The sequence below is a fragment of the Xenopus tropicalis genome, chromosome 7 (genome assembly GCF_000004195.4).
Source record: "Xenopus tropicalis strain Nigerian chromosome 7, UCB_Xtro_10.0, whole genome shotgun sequence".
NCBI lineage: Eukaryota > Metazoa > Chordata > Amphibia > Anura > Pipidae > Xenopus > Xenopus tropicalis.
Window position 1 is genome coordinate 130,426,980 of NC_030683.2, and position 16,740 is coordinate 130,443,719.

At 43.2% G+C, this 16,740-nt stretch overlaps 1 protein-coding gene across 4 annotated transcripts in view; it reads right to left on the reverse strand.

The window, feature by feature from the left end:
• Nucleotides 1–16,740, reverse strand: part of pax7 (paired box 7) — a 104,049-nt gene that overhangs the window by 23,145 nt on the left and 64,164 nt on the right. For all 4 annotated transcript variants that reach the window (XM_031906135.1, XM_031906133.1, XM_031906134.1 and 1 more), the window contains exons 5-7: nt 16,139–16,338; nt 9,784–9,949; nt 8,898–9,094 (exon numbers count right to left, since the gene is read on the reverse strand). In XM_031906135.1, coding sequence (XP_031761995.1) covers nt 8,898–9,094; nt 9,784–9,949; nt 16,139–16,338 — 563 coding nt within the window. The remainder of the gene's footprint in view (nt 1–8,897; nt 9,095–9,783; nt 9,950–16,138; nt 16,339–16,740) is intronic.

The following is a 16,740-nucleotide window of genomic DNA, read 5'->3' on the forward strand; positions in this document are numbered from 1 at the left end:
GGCTCCCTGTTCTCTGTTCCTGCAATTGGAGTTGGGAGCAATAAGCACAGTTTCCCAGCACTGAACAAGTCTGTCCCTTTATCCCCATGTCTGATTCCTGTGCCATATAATGAGGGGAAAATGCCATCATTATCTCTATATGTAAGGTACCAGCAAGGGGCCTGACACAGTGCTGGGAATCAGCATTCTCATTGGTCACTTCTCTTGCACTTACACTCACATTGTTGCTCAGTAGAATTCTCATTGGGGAATTTCCTTGCATCTAGAATTACGACTATAGCAACACTAGGGGGCGCAGTGGGGCAGCGTTATGGTTGGGTTTATATCCCCTTTAAAGTGAACAATCATGGCTCCTCCCACTCATATGAATAAAAATAAACAGATAAACACAACAGCGGTGATTCTGCGGAACCAGCGAGGGCGAAATCTACCTGAGAAGCTTAGAGAGAACCCAACTCTCCGCACTACTTGGCTGCGGCCGGTGGCTTTATGGAAACGGAGAGGAGGTATTAAATGAAAAAATAAATAAATAAATCCAAGGAAGAAAGCGGCTCCCTTATCTCTGGGAGACAGTTGTCAGGAATCACTTTGGCTCAGTCGTTTTGTCTCCATGCTACTTTGCTGCCAAGCCGGCCTCAGGACATGGATCAAAGGAGAGAGCCGAGCTCTGCTGACTCCCCTGATCCCCTCGGTTCACAAGAAAAAAATAAATAAAATAAAATATAAACCCAAGCGAAGAAGAAGCTTCAAATAGGAAATGGGGGGAAAAAAAAGCGAGAAAGTGATAGCGAAGGAGGGAGAAAGGGGGGTAAATATGAAACCCCAAATACCGAGATTCCCAAACTCTTGGAATCCTCTGTATACCAACGCAGGGCATTGTGGGCCGCCGGGAAAGGACGGGGTTAAAAATGGGCCGGAGACGATAGATGAAAGTTCTTTTTTTAAAAAAATTTTCATTAATAGTGATTACGGTTGTAGCGGCGCGGCTGCCTTTAGGTGATTTCCCTACTTACGCACAAGTACAGGAATTACATGTATGCGGGTAGGCGAATGGATCAGCGACATGTAGGCCAGTGTGTAAATTGTATAAAGACGACATATAGGGAGAGAAACGTGGGTATTCTCAGGTGTATAAACATATAAACTGCCTGGGTGGGTTAGATAAACCCCCATACACACTAAATACACACTATATATACACTATACAGCTATGGGACCGCTTATCCAGAACGCTTAGGCCCTGAGGGTTTCCGGATAAGGGATCTCACCATACCTTAGGTCTACTTTAAAGGTTAATTAAACCCAATAGGGTTATTTTGCCTTTAAAAAGGATTCATTATATCCCAATATAGTTGGGACCAAGTGCACAATCAAGGAACCTTTTTATTGCAGAGGAAAAGAAAATATTTTTTTAAAAACTGGAGATGGTCATCCCGTAAATTGGAGTTTCCGGATAACGGATCCCATACCTGTACTATATTTGTAACCTGCCCCAGTGGCATCTTGGTGTGGGGGCCATCACCTTAGCTGCCTTCAGAGTCATAAAATAGAATAAATTAAATAGGGACCCGTGTACCCCCACACCCCTGACAGGACTCAAGTCCAACCTAGATCCCCCAATGGCAACCCAGGTTGTCAAACTCCAGAAAAATCATTTATTTCTGTCGTTTTTGAATGATTTATTTTTTGTTGAGCACCTCCGAGTGCAGTTTGTAAATTCAGCAGCTGTCTGGTTACCAGGTTCCTACTTACCCCGGCAACAAAGCCTTAGTCTGAGTGACAGAACTGAAGATGAATAGGAGCCTGAATAAAAGGAGTAGCAATAAGAATAAAATTATAGCCCCGCAGAGCAGCAGTGACCCTGTCGACTGGATAATGTTTTAAATCGCAGGGGGTTGAAAAGAGGCTGAAGTCAAAAGCTATGGAGGATAAAAATAAAGACCAACTGAAAAGTTGCCAAGAACTATGACATGCTAAAAATAAACTAAAATGGGATCCCCACTGGGATCTACTGGTGAATAGAATCTGTCTCTTTATATAATAAACAGTTGGGTCACTTCCCTATGGGACCAAACTGTAAATGATATCCTTATAAACGGTGCTGACTGATGTCATCAGTTATAACTGGAGCTTAGTGATGTCATTTCTGTCACATGACTCACAAAACCTTGTATGTTATAATGAATACAGTACCCCCTGTAGTAAAATATAAGGTAGTAAGTCACCTGGGAGTTTCATGACCTGTATAAAAGCCCTCAGCCTTCAGCCTCGTCCCTTTATATGGTCATGGAACTCCTCTGTGACTTATAATATCCCTATATGTTACAATAGGGGGTACTTTATTCACTATATATTATAAGGAACTCCTCTGTGACTTATAATATCCCTATATGTTACAATAGGGGGTACTTTATTCACTATATATTATAAGGAACCCCTCGGGGGCTTATAATATCCCTATATGTTACAATAGGGGGCACTTTATTCACTATATATTATAAGGAACTCCTCTGGGACTTATAATATCCCTATATGTTACAATAGGGGGAACTTTATTCACTATATATTATAAGGAACTCCTCTGGGACTTATAATATCCCTATATGTTACAATAGGGGGCACTTTATTCACTATATATTATAAGGAACTCCTCTGGGACTTATAATATCCCTATATGTTACAATAGGGGGAACTTTATTCACTATATATTATAAGGAACTCCTCTGGGGCTTATAATATCCCTATATGTTACAATAGGGGGCACTTTATTCACTATATATTATAAGGAACTCCTCTGGGACTTATAATATCCCTATATGTTACAATAGGGGGGCACTTTATTCACTATATATTATAAGGAACTCCTCTGGGGCTTATAATATCCCTATATGTTACAATAGGGGGCACTTTATTCACTATATATTATAAGGAACTCCTCTGTGACTTATAATATCCCTATATGTTACAATAGGGGGCACTTTATTCACTATATATTATAAGGAACTCCTCGGGGACTTATAATATCCCTATATGTTACAATAGGGGGCACTTTATTCACTATATATTATAAGGAACCCCTCGGGGGCTTATAATATCCCTATATGTTACAATAGGGGGCACTTTATTCACTATATATTATAAGGAACTCCTCTGGGACTTATAATATCCCTATATGTTACAATAGGGGGCACTTTATTCACTATATATTATAAGGAACTCCTCTGGGGCTTATAATATCCCTATATGTTACAATAGGGGGTACTTTATTCACTATGTATTATAAGGAACTCCTCTGGGACTTATAATATCCCTATATGTTACAATAGGGGGGCACTTTATTCACTATATATTATAAGGAACTCCTCTGGGACTTATAATATCCCTATATGTTACAATAGGGGGCACTTTATTCACTATATATTATAAGGAACTCCTCTGTGACTTATAATATCCCTATATGTTACAATAGGGGGCACTTTATTCACTATATATTATAAGGAACTCCTCTGTGACTTATAATATCCCTATATGTTACAATAGGGGGCACTTTATTCACTATATATTATAAGGAACCCCTCGGGGGCTTATAATATCACTATATGTTACAATAGGGGGCACTTTATTCACTATATATTATAAGGAACCCCTCGGGGACTTATAATATCACTATATGTTACAATAGGGGGCACTTTATTCACTATATATTATAAGGAACCCCTCGGGGGCTTATAATATCCCTATATGTTACAATAGGGGGCACTTTATTCACTATATATTATAAGGAACTCCTCGGGGGCTTATAATATCCCTATATGTTACAATAGGGGGCACTTTATTCACTATATATTATAAGGAACTCCTCGGGGGCTTATAATATCCCTATATGTTACAATAGGGGGCACTTTATTCACTATATATTATAAGGAACTCCTCGGGGGCTTATAATATCCCTATCATGTATATAAGTGGGAGTTGCAGTTCTGCCGGAGCTTTTCCCTGTACCCCACGCGTTACTATGTGCATCTCTCTGTGTATAAATGTCACGGCGCTATCGTTACTTGTTTCACGGGACTAATTTCATGGCTTTTATTCTAATTCTCTGTCTCTTTGTTTCCCCGAGATGAGCTTTTGGCTTTCAGGGAAAATATCATGGAAAAGGCGTTTTTTCCCCATCGTATCAATTAATTTTGCGTTTCACTATAGTTTGGGCGAAGGAATAAAATACTCCTTTCAACTGCACAGGTGATTATATAAGCCGCACACCCCATGCATAATAACGAGTCGCCGCCGCTCATTTATTGGCCGAGCAAAGGGGGGGGGGGTTATGTAATGATTTTTTTCTGCCGGCGGTAAAAAAGCGACTTTCTTTGAGATTTTCTCGCCCGCAGTATCGGCGCTGGAGATGTAACGGGAGGGTCACTTGGCAGACACATACGGGGTTAACAGGAAATGCCGCTGAATAAATATTCTATATATTGTTTTATTTTTTTGTACTGAGTGAGCGACAAGGCCAGGCTGGAATTCTCAGTTCTGTCCCATCTCTGGGGAGAGTAGAAAATCCCAGCTTTGGCCTCTCAACTGAGAGATGATTTCTGCTTTTTCTCACGTGTAATGGAATGTGCGGCTTTTAATGCCCCTCTCTGCTCCCCCCATGGCCCTGACGGACGGCAGCAGGTGGCGGCTCCCAGAAACCATCCAATATCCCTCGCTGCGATGGGAGCCAATCCTGTCAACTTTAGGATATATGGAACTTGCCAATAAAATGTACAGAAAAAAAATGGGGGGGGGGCAGAAACTGTTACCCCCCCCAAATCCCCAGAAATAAAGCTGCTCATCATATCTCTACATTCAGAAATAATACAGTGTAAATCACTGGGGCAGGGGCTGATGGGAATGTGATAGGGGCCTTAGATTGTAAGCTCACTGGGGCAGGGACTGATGGGAATGTGATAGGGACCTTAGATTGTAAGCTCACTGGGGTAGGGACTGATGGGAATGTGATAGGGACCTTAGATTGTAAGCTCACTGGGGCAGGGACTGATGGGAATGGGATAGGGACCTTAGATTGTAAGCTCACTGGGGCAGGGACTGATGGGAATGGGATAGGGACCTTAGATTGTAAGCTCACTGGGGCAGGGACTGATGGGAATGGGATAGGGACCTTAGATTGTAAGCTCACTGGGGCAGGGACTGATGGGAATGTGATAGGGACCTTAGATTGTAAGCTCACTGGGGCAGGGACTGATGGGAATGTGATAGGGACATTAGATTGTAAGCTCACTGGGGCAGGGGCTGAGGGGAATGTGATAGGGACCTTAGATTGTAAGCTCACTGGGGCAGGGACTGATGGGAATGGGATAGGGACCTTAGATTGTAAGCTCACTGGGGCAGGGACTGATGGGAATGTGATAGGGACCTTAGATTGTAAGCTCACTGGGGCAGGGACTGATGGGAATGTGATAGGGACATTAGATTGTAAGCTCACTGGGGCAGGAGCTGAGGGGAATGTGATAGGGACCTTAGATTGTAAGCTCACTGGGGCAGGGACTGATGGGAATGGGATAGGAACCTTAGATTGTAAGCTCACTGGGGCAGGGGCTGATGGGAATGTGATAGGGACCTTAGATTGTAAGCTCACTGGGGCAGGGACTGATGGGAATGGGATAGGAACCTTAGATTGTAAGCTCACTGGGCAGGGGCTGATGGGAATGGGATAGGGACCTTAGATTGTAAGCTCACTGGGGCAGGGACTGATGGGAATGTGATAGGGACCTTAGATTGTAAGCTCACTGGGGCAGGGACTGATGGGAATGGGATAGGAACCTTAGATTGTAAGCTCACTGGGGCAGGGGCTGATGGGAATGGGATAGGGACCTTAGATTGTAAGCTCACTGGGGCAGGGGCTGATGGGAATGTGATAGGGACCTTAGATTGTAAGCTCACTGGGGCAGGGGCTGATGGGAATGTGATAGGGACCTTAGATTGTAAGCTCACTGGGGCAGGGACTGATGGGAATGCGATAGGGGCCTTAGATTGTAAGCTCCACTGGGGCAGGGGCTGATGGGAATGGGATAGGGACCTTAGATTGTAAGCTCACTGGGGCAGGGACTGATGGGAATGGGATAGGGACCTTAGATTGTAAGCTCACTGGGGCAGGGGCTGATGGGAATGTGATAGGGACCTTAGATTGTAAGCTCACTGGGGCAGGGGCTGATGGGAATGGGATAGGGGCCTTAGATTGTAAGCTCACTGGGGCAGTGACTGATGGATAAAGGCTACAGCAGGAGTAAAATTAGAAAATTAGACATCCGCTGCATATTAAAGGGGAGGTTCACCTTCAAGTTAGCTTTAATATGTTATAGAATGGCCAATTCTAAGCAACTTTTGGTCTTCATTTTTTATCTTTTATGAATTATTTTCCTTCTTCTTCTGCCTCTTTGCAGCTCTCAAATGGGGGTCACTGACCCCGGCAGCCAAACCCTATTGCTCTGTGAGGCTCCAGTTTTATCACTGCTGAAATTCCATACTGGAGAGCTGTGAAACAAAAAGTAAAATACACTAAAAACTACCAGTTATAAAAAATGAAGACCAATTGCAAGCTGTCTCGGAATATCACTCTCTACATCATACTAAAAGTTAACTCAAATTCATGGATTATTATTATTGTTGTTATGATATTATGATTATTATTATTATTAATAATAATAATAAGAAGCACAATTTGCTGTGAATCCAAAACCAGGATAAAGCTGTTCTTTCTCCATAATTAAGTGTTAGCGAGTAATGAGAATTATCATGCTCTGACCAATCAGAGCGCTACAAAGCAGCGAGCAGGCAGTAACCCTTACATCCCCACTGCCCTGTGATCCCAATGGGGGCTCCGTTACCCCCGCGCAGCAGCGAGACAGAGAGGCGAGAGAGGGAAACAAATCCTTAATGCTCTCCCTCAGCCTCTGTAATGCCGGGATGTCTCCAATCTGCTTTGAGGGATGGAAAGATTAAGAAGAATAAAAAAATTGCAATAAAATATGTGTGAACGAGGGGGTAATTGTGGACAAATGCAGCATTGAAATTCATTTCTCAGCTCTTTTACACACCATTTCAATCTTATTTTCTGCTTGTTAATGAGATCTTGTTGGTCGAGGGTGGGCCGAGCTGCCCAATATCGCTGGGTAATTGCACATCATTTTCCCTTTACCAATGATTTGCATCAGTTTTTTTTTTTTTTTCACTAATTTTGTAGTATTTAACATCCCTTGCAGTTCCCCTCCCGCGCCCAGCAAGCCTCATTTTTAATGCTTATTATAAGCACATCGCCATCGGAGAGAAAGAAACGCGGCGGGGAGAGAAGAGGGAATAGGCGGGCGAGTAGGCACAAGCCGCTCACTTTATATACAGCTCAATGGGAGCCAATGGGCTTCTGCTTCGAACGCCAACATTTTACTATAATAAAGTCATCAAACTTGCGGCGTATACTTTCATTTGATCTGCTAATACTATATATATATATATATATTCCTTTACAAAGGAATCGGGGTCCGGCCGAATGTGAAAATAGCAGATTCAGTGCATCCCTATTTGATTGATTGATCCTCTTGTTGATATCAAAACACGAGTTCGAATTCCGAATGGGAAAAATTCGGATTGGAAACGAAACCGAGCCGTTTTTTTCGCACTAAAAATACGGAAAAAGTGGCGCAAGGCATGGAAAAGTCGCGGAAAATACCATTGGACATATCAAACGAACGCTCGGAGTAAATGTGCCCCTTAGTCTCTGTTATTTGCTTCAATAAATAATTTCTGCTTACTATAAGTCCTGTGTGGAGCGGCCCGTCTTTCCTTCAAGTATATATGTATAATATATATATATAGTACACAGAGAGGAGAACACCCTGTACAAGTCCAAATGCCCTTGGTGCAGGTCAAAAATATAATAGAAAGAGTTCTGCACACACAGGGGCTTGATGCTAAAGAAAAAGTGTTTTAATTGAAAAAGTTCCAATGTTTCGAGCATGACAAGTGCTCTTCCTCAGGTTTGTCTCTGAGGAGCACTGGTCGTGCTTGAAACGTTGGAATAAAAACACTTTTTCTTTTGCATCAAGCCCCTGTGTGTGCAGCACTCTTTCTATTATATTTATATATATATATTTCAATCCAAATGGTGTCCGCACTCCAAGGCTCAATATTCTGCGGGGTGCTTAGCCAAAATTATGTCTGTATAGAAAATAATCATCTGTGGCCAGCACACCCTTCAACGTTTTATCAAAAATTTTTTATTGTAGATATATTGTTAATATATATATATATATATACACACATTGCAAAATGTAAATGCAAAAATAGAAAGGTTTATTACTCATTATATATATATATATTGAGAGAGAGAAATTCTGTGGGTGCCCAGATCCAAAAAATGTAATACATACACTGAAAGTGGTGCGCACCCCAAATATCCGTGTTTCTTGGGGAAATAAAAACATGGATATTTGGGGTGCGCACCACTTTCAGTGTATGTATTACATTTTTTGGATCTGGGCACCCACAGAATTTCTCTCTCTCAATATATATATATAATGAGCAATAAACCTTTCTATTTTTGCATTTACATTTTGCTCACAATTCTTTAAATCCTAGGAGTGCTGTCCTTGTTAAACTATATATAAACAATAACTATATATATATAGTATTAGCTGGATACATGTTTTCTATAAGATTAGGCCCCTTATCAGCCCGGACCATTACTGAAAAAGCACAATCATGGTCACAGAGGTAAAACTGCCAGGAACGTAAGTATGCTGTTCTATTTACAGAATACATGTGACGTACGGCCATCTTTAAACACTTTGCCCATTTCCTTTACACTGTGATACAAAAGCAATATGGCGGTATTTCCTTACCTGCGGGGAAAGCCCATTACTGACGGGGTTCATGTGATTGGAAGGCCCTCCTGGGTTGATAAAACTGTCTGAGTAGCTGGAGAAGCTGTGCCTGGCGCCGTAGGCGGAACCCGCGTCGGCAGTTGCGGCGGAAAGGCCTCCCTGGTGCATGGAAGAGGGAGGTAGAGGTTGGGGCCTATGAACTGTGCTTCCTCCATCTGTAAGAAAAAGCACAAGGCGGAGCTCAGGGTAAATCTGTAGCGCCAACGGTGAATGGTTTAAACAAGATAAGGGGCAAATTAACTAAAACTCCATAATTTCTCAACTAAACTTGTTTTCCCGAATGTCTAATGTTTACTAAAAAAAAAGTCACTGCGAGAAAAACCGTAAAAAACTTGACTTTTTTGAATCGTCGCTGCGAAAATCCGGAATTTATCAAATTGTCGAATTTTTGGACAATACCCAGCAAAATCTGTAACGTTTTGAGAGAAAGGAAAGAATGTAACGGAAAGGGGAGGGGCCTCCGCCATTTGCTTCTACATGAACTCAGGCAAGTTTAACCTGACGAATTGTCGGATTTGGATTTTTAGCCGTTAAGACGCATAGTAAATCTCTAAAAAATCACAGCAGTTTTTCTTTGCGACTTTTTGCACTAAAAATTTGATTCAAGTTTTACAAAAAATAAAAAGAAAAGAAAAAATCAGTGGTTAGTAAATGGGCCCCCAAGTGTCACAGAGCAAGGGTTTCCCAGTCACCTTGAAGGGACTGCAGGGACCAAAACTCCCAGGGTGCCACTGGCCCAATAGAACTAAGGAGGGAATAAACCATTTTCATACAAAGTATGTGCCATTGGGTAATCCTAAATAGGAAATGGTTGTAAATAATGGCCCATCAAATGGGTACTGACCTTGGCCGAGGCTCGCTGCCGAGTAGGATGACTCCGGGAGCTGATAGGGAGGCAGTGCTGGCATCCCAGTGGGAGGGAAACCTCCAGGGAGCAAGTGGTTAAATGCTGCTAGCTGATTGGCTCCTGCCTGTTTGCGCCAACGTGCCCTGCGGTTGCTGAACCAGACCTGGAGAAAAAGAAAAGAAAAGAAAATACACCCGGGAAATAATGAGCACAATGAGAAAGCTGAAGACATCCGTTGGATACCTTTTTATTAATACAATTTACAAATTGCACAACGGTTTCCTAAATCCTATATAAATCAACCAATTATTAAAGGGCAAGTCATAGCATGAAAAAGGAAACTGTGGATACCCATGTTCCCTTCTGCACCAGTTTCTTGTATTATAGTGTTTCTTTAAAGGGGATATAAACCCAACCATAACGCTGCCCCACTGCGCCCCCTAGTGTTGCTATAGTCGTAATTCTAGATGCAAGGAAATTGCCCAATGAGAATTCTACTGAGCAACAATGTGACTGTAAGTGCAAGAGAAGTGACCAATGAGAATGCTGATTCCCTGTGTCAGGCCCCTTGCTGGTACCTTACATATAGAGATAATGATGGCATTTTCCCCTCATTATATGGCACAGGAATCAGACATGGGGATAAAGGGACAGACTTGTTCAGTGCTGGGAAACTGTGCTTATTGCTCCCAACTCCAATTGCAGGAACAGAGAACAGGGAGCCGGATTTACTCACATCAGCTGGGATTCTCATTGGGGGATTTCTTGCATTTTAATGCAGTTTTATTGGGCAATATTGCTTTAAGAATACAGCCCTGATGTTGCTGGACTACAGCTCCCAGCATGCCTCACCCTTCATTATATGTTACATTATTCTGGGATTTGTAGTCCGGCAACAGCTGAGTAACGTTTGGTTGAGCCGCGCTGGGCCGCAGGGTTTAGTTCCCCTTTAAAGACTGTATACATGTTTACAGGGGACTCCTAACATGCATTTCGCAGAGATACAAACTGCATATTCCTGTCTGCCAGTGACTCATTCCGAGTTAGGACATTCCAGTGGGGTGGTCGGCCGAGACCCGGTGGGAACAGCATTCAGCTGCCAGGTTGCTGGCGTGGGGAACGGGCGAGGAATGTTACTAACAGCTGCTGCGAGGAGACTGGCAAGGTCCCTATACGAGCTGCCAGATGGGCAAACAGAAACAACCTACGCAATCAGTGTAGCAGCATCTCCCTGGGCTCCAGGGTGCCTGTTCCAACTGAGTGGGTGCAGGGGATTTAGGTGGGGGTTCTGATTCTGCTCTAGCACCGCAGTTCTATAGGAATTTATGCTTTAAACCTCTGCTCCATGGTGGTCCGTTCCCTGCTTGTTAGACAGGTGTAATGTTTCTTCATGAGCTCAGTCTCCATGTAGCGTCAGGGGGCTCTCACGCTTCCACATGTTTGGGCGGTTACCGCATCCCTCTCCCATCAGCCTCATAGCCCCTGGGCTTGTACAAGCCATCTCAGCCTTAAAGGGACACTGCCATAATTTTTATGGGGTACATTTTATTTCTAAATGACACTGTTACACAGCAAATAATTCCCTCTGCCATTTAACCTTTTATTCTTCAACCAACAAATGTATTTGTAGCCGTAATATTGGTGTGTAGGCGCCATCTCAGTGCCTTGTGCCTGAGTCTGAGCTTTCAGCCAGCGCTACACATTAGAACTGCTTTCAGCTAACCTATTGTTTCTCCTACTCCCATGTAACTGGAGGAGTCCCAAGCCGGACTTGGATTTCTTACTATTGAGTGCTATTCTGATACCTACTGGGAGCTGCTATCTTGCTCCCTTCCCATTGTTCTGCTGATCGGCTGCTGGGGGTGAGGGGGGGGGATATCACTCCAACTTGCAGCGCAGCAGTAAAGTGTGCCTGAGTCTGAGCTTTCAGCCAGCGCTACACATTAGAACTGCTTTCAGCTAACCTATTGTTTCTCCTACTCCCATGTAACTGGAGGAGTCCCAAGCCGGACTTGGATTTCTTACTATTGAGTGCTATTCTGATACCTACTGGGAGCTGCTATCTTGCTCCCTTCCCATTGTTCTGCTGATCGGCTGCTGGGGGTGAGGGGGGGGGATATCACTCCAACTTGCAGCGCAGCAGTAAAGTGTGCCTGAGTCTGAGCTTTCAGCCAGCGCTACACATTAGAACTGCTTTCAGCTAACCTATTGTTTCTCCTACTCCCATGTAACTGGAGGAGTCCCAAGCCGGACTTGGATTTCTTACTATTGAGTGCTATTCTGATACCTACTGGGAGCTGCTATCTTGCTCCCTTCCCATTGTTCTGCTGATCGGCTGCTGGGGGGGAGGGGGGAAATCACTCCAATTTGCAGCGCAGCAGTAAAGTGTGACTGAAATTTATCAGAGCACATGGCTGTGGCACCCTGGGAAATGAAGAATATGGCTAGCCCCATGGGAAAATTTGAGTATTTTTGCAACTTTTTCTCGCACTGACTTTGCCTGATGGGTTGTTTTCTATTAAATGTGCCCCTTGGCGTCTCTAGTTTGCATGACAAAGACTGTAGTATTGTAAAACAATTTGCGATCAGTTACCTCCCCTTTTATGATTTAATAATACATTTTCTAAAATTCCAGTTTGGAATTTAAACCAGTCTCGGGTGCTGGGGTCCCACTTTCCCTAGCAACCAGGCAATGGTTTTAATGACAGAGTAGAAAATAAGCTCTAGCAACCAGACAGCATTTTATAGTCCAGGTTAAAGACCGCCTGAATAGAAAATCACAAATTAGTAAGAAGGATAAATGCAAAGCTGCTTGGAGTAACGAAGGTTAATTAGTGACTGTTATCCTGTAATACAGCAGTGAATCCTGTACTGAAAGCTTCTCCCTCTCTCTCAGAGGCTGTAACACTATACCAGTCCTGCTGGCCGACACATTTGTATCTTCATTTCTTTTGCCCCCTTCAAATACCCCCCCCCCCCCTCGCAATCATTTCCTTCTCCTCCCTTCCCAAGGGGCCCTATTATACTCACGGATCTTTCCACACTCCTGATCCCTTGGATCTCCGTATACATTTGGAACTGAGATTTAACTGTCAGGCACAATGATCTATGGGCAGTTCCCACCACTCCGTGCAACTACACTAACAGCACAAAACCATGTGTATGAGAGTAATTAAAGGGAAACTATACCCCCAGAATGAATACTTTACCAACAGATAGGTTATATTATATTAAGTGGCCTATTAAAGAATCTCACCAAGCTGGAATATATACAGGTCCTTTTCAAAAAATGAGCATATTGTGATAAAGTTCATTATTTTCTGTAATGTACTGATAAACATTAGACTTTCATATATTTTAGATTCATTACACACAACTGAAGTAGTTCAAGCCTTTTCTTGTTTTAATATTGATGATTGTGGCATACAGCTCATGAAAACCCAAAATTCCTATCTCAAAAAATTAGCATATTTCATCCGCCCAATAAAAGAAAAGTGTTTTTAATACAAAAAAAGTCAACCTTCAAATAATTATGTTCAGTTATGCACTCAATACTTGGTCGGGAATCCTTTTGCAGAAATGACTGCTTCAATGTGGCGTGGCATGGAGGCAATCAGCCTGTGGCACTGCTCAGGTGTTATGGAGGCCCAGGATGCTTCAATAGCGGCCTTAAGCTCATCCAGAGTGTTGGCTCTTGTGTCTCTCAACTTTCTCTTCACAATTTCCCACAGATTCTCTATGGGGTTCAGGTCAGGAGAGTTGGCAGGCCAATTGAGCACAGTAATACCATGGTCAGTAAACCATTTACCAGTGGTTTTGGCACTGTGAGCAGGTGCCAGGTCATGCTGAAAAATGAAATCTTCATCTCCATAAAGCTTTTCAGCAGATGGAAGCATGAAGTGCTCCAAAATCTCCTGATAGCTAGCTGCATTGACCCTGCCCTTGATAAAACACAGTGGACCAACACCAGCAGCTGGCATGGCACCCCGGCCCATCACTGACTGTGGGTACTTGACTCTGGACTTCAGGCATTTTGGCATTTCCCTCTCCCCAGTCTTCCTCCAGACTCTGGCACCTTGATTTCCGAATGACATACTTTGGACCACTGAGCAACAGTCCAGTGCTGCTTCTCTGTAGCCCAGGTCAGGCGCTTCTGCCGCTGTTTCTGGTTCAAAAGTGGCTTGACCTGGGGAATGCGGCACCTGTAGCCCATTTCCTGCACGCGCCTGTACACGGTGGCTCTGGATGTTTCTACTCCAGACTCAGTCCACTGCTTCCGCAGGTCCCCCAAGGTCTGGAATCGGTCCTTCTCCACAATCTTCCTCAGGGCCCGGTCACCTCTTCTCGTTGTGCAGCGTTTTCTGCCACTTTTTCCTTCCCACAGACTTCCCACTGAGGTGCCTTGATACAGCACTCTGGGAACAGCCTATTTGTTCAGAAATTTCTTTTTGTGTCTTACCCTCTTGCTTGAGGGAGTCAGTGATGGCCTTCTGGGCAGCAGTCAGGTCGGCAGTCTTACCCTCTTGCTTGAGGGTGTCAATGATGGCCTTCTGGACAGCAGTCAGGTCGGCAGTCTTACCCTCTTGCTTGAGGGTGTCAATGATGGCCTTCTGGGCAGCAGTCAGGTCGGCAGTCTTACCCTCTTGCTTGAGGGTGTCAATGATGGCCTTCTGGACAGCAGTCAGGTCGGCAGTCTTACCCATGATTGCGGTTTTGAGTAATGAACCAGGTTGGGAGTTTTTAAAAGCCTCAGGAATCTTTTGCAGGTGTTTAGAGTTAATTAGTTGATTCAGATGATTAGGTTAATAGCTCGTTTAGAGAACCTTTTCATGATATGCTAATTTTTTGAGATAGGAATTTTGGGTTTTCATGAGCTGTATGCCACAATCATCAATATTAAAACAAGAAAAGGCTTGAACTACTTCAGTTGTGTGTAATGAATCTAAAATATATGAAAGTCTAATGTTTATCAGTACATTACAGAAAATAATGAACTTTATCACAATATGCTAATTTTTTGAAAAGGACCTGTATATCAGTAAATATTGCCCTTTTATATCCTTTCCCTTGAGCTGCCATTTTGTGATGGGCTGTGTGTTCCCTCAGAGATCAGCTGACAGGAAGTGATGCAGCTCTAACTGTAACAGGAAGTAGTGTGGGAGCAAAAGGCAGAACTCTGCCCATTCATTGGCTGATGGGGCCTAGCATGTATGTGTGCCTTGACTTGTTTGTGTGCACTGTGACTCCTATGATCCCAGGGGGCGGCCCTTAGTACTTAAAATGGCAGTTTTCTATTGAGGATTACCCAATGATCCCTGTGTAACATGGATCACTAAAAATCATTTAAACATGAAATGAACCCAACCTAAGATTGTTTTGCTACTTATATAAAATCATGTAGCTTATTTATCTGTTTACCTATTTACCTGTTTTATTATTACAGAGAAAAAGGAAATTTTTCTTCGAATATTTGCTTATGACCGTTCAATAATTTGGAACCTTCTGGATAACAGTTTCTGGATAACGGATCCTAAACCTGGATTAATTTAATATACATGTCGTGTAAAACAAATTAATTCTAAATGGCCTGCAGTAGGGATGCACCGAATCTCGATTGTGGCTGAATCCGAATACTTTTGAAAAAGGCCGAATCATTCCAAGTCTGCAGTAGAGCAAACATTGTTATCAGCTATTGGCAATAATTTATATTTCAAGCTTAAAGGGGAACTAAACCCTGCGGCACAGCGCGGCTCAACCAAACGTTACTCAGCTGTTGCCGGACTACAAATCCCAGAATAATGTAACATATAATGAAGGGTGAGGCATGCTGGGAGCTGTAGTCCAGCAACATCAGGGCTGTATCCTTAAAGCAATATTGCCCAATAAAACTGCATTAAAATGCAAGAAATCCCCCAATGAGAATCCCAGCTGATGTGAGTAAATCCGGCTCCCTGTTCTCTGTTCCTGCAATTGGAGTTGGGAGCAATAAGCACAGTTTCCCAGCACTGAACAAGTCTGTCCCTTTATCCCCATGTCTGATTCCTGTGCCATATAATGAGGGGAAAATGCCATCATTATCTCTATATGTAAGGTACCAGCAAGGGGCCTGACACAGGGAATCAGCATTCTCATTGGTCACTTCTCTTGCACTTACAGTCACATTGTTGCTCAGTAGAATTCTCATTGGGGAATTTCCTTGCATCTGGAATAACGACTATAGCAACACTAGGGGGCGCAGTGGGGCAGCGTTATGGTTGGGTTTATATCCCCTTTAATGTACAACTGTTCCCAGAGAGTCAGTCATTAGCAATGCATTTCCCTTTCAAACCAATGGGAGGGGAACAGGCCTTACCTGGACACGCGCCTCTGTAAGTTTGGTTCTCTGGGCCAGTTCCTCCCGGGTGTAGATGTCCGGATAATGTGTCCTTTCAAAAGCTTTCTCCAGTTCCTCCAGCTGTTCCGCTGTGAAGGTGGTACGGCTGCGCCGCTGTTTGCGCTTTAATGGGAGGTCTGGTTCTGATTCCACATCGGACCCCTCATCTATACGGTTCCCTGGCGGAGACAGAACAGTGAGGATTTCATTTGCCGTTTCACTTCGGCAGTATAATATGATTAAGTGCCCAGAACCTACTGAATATATGTATTTACCCATATGGGTGCTGCCATATTGAACAGGAGGGGGTATAGATTATTATACACATTCTCTCAGTATATTTGTATTTATACACGTAGGTAGATGTTGACAAACTACTCTAGACAATATAGAATAAGGATATGGCTTCTGGTTCACAAAACATTATAATATAAACCCAATAGGGCTGTTCTGCCCCAATAAGGGGTAATTATATCTTAGTTGGGATCAAGTACAGGTACTGTTTTATTATTACAGAGAATAGGGAATCATTTAACCATGAAATAAACCCAATAGGGCTGTTCTGCCCCAATAAGGGGTAA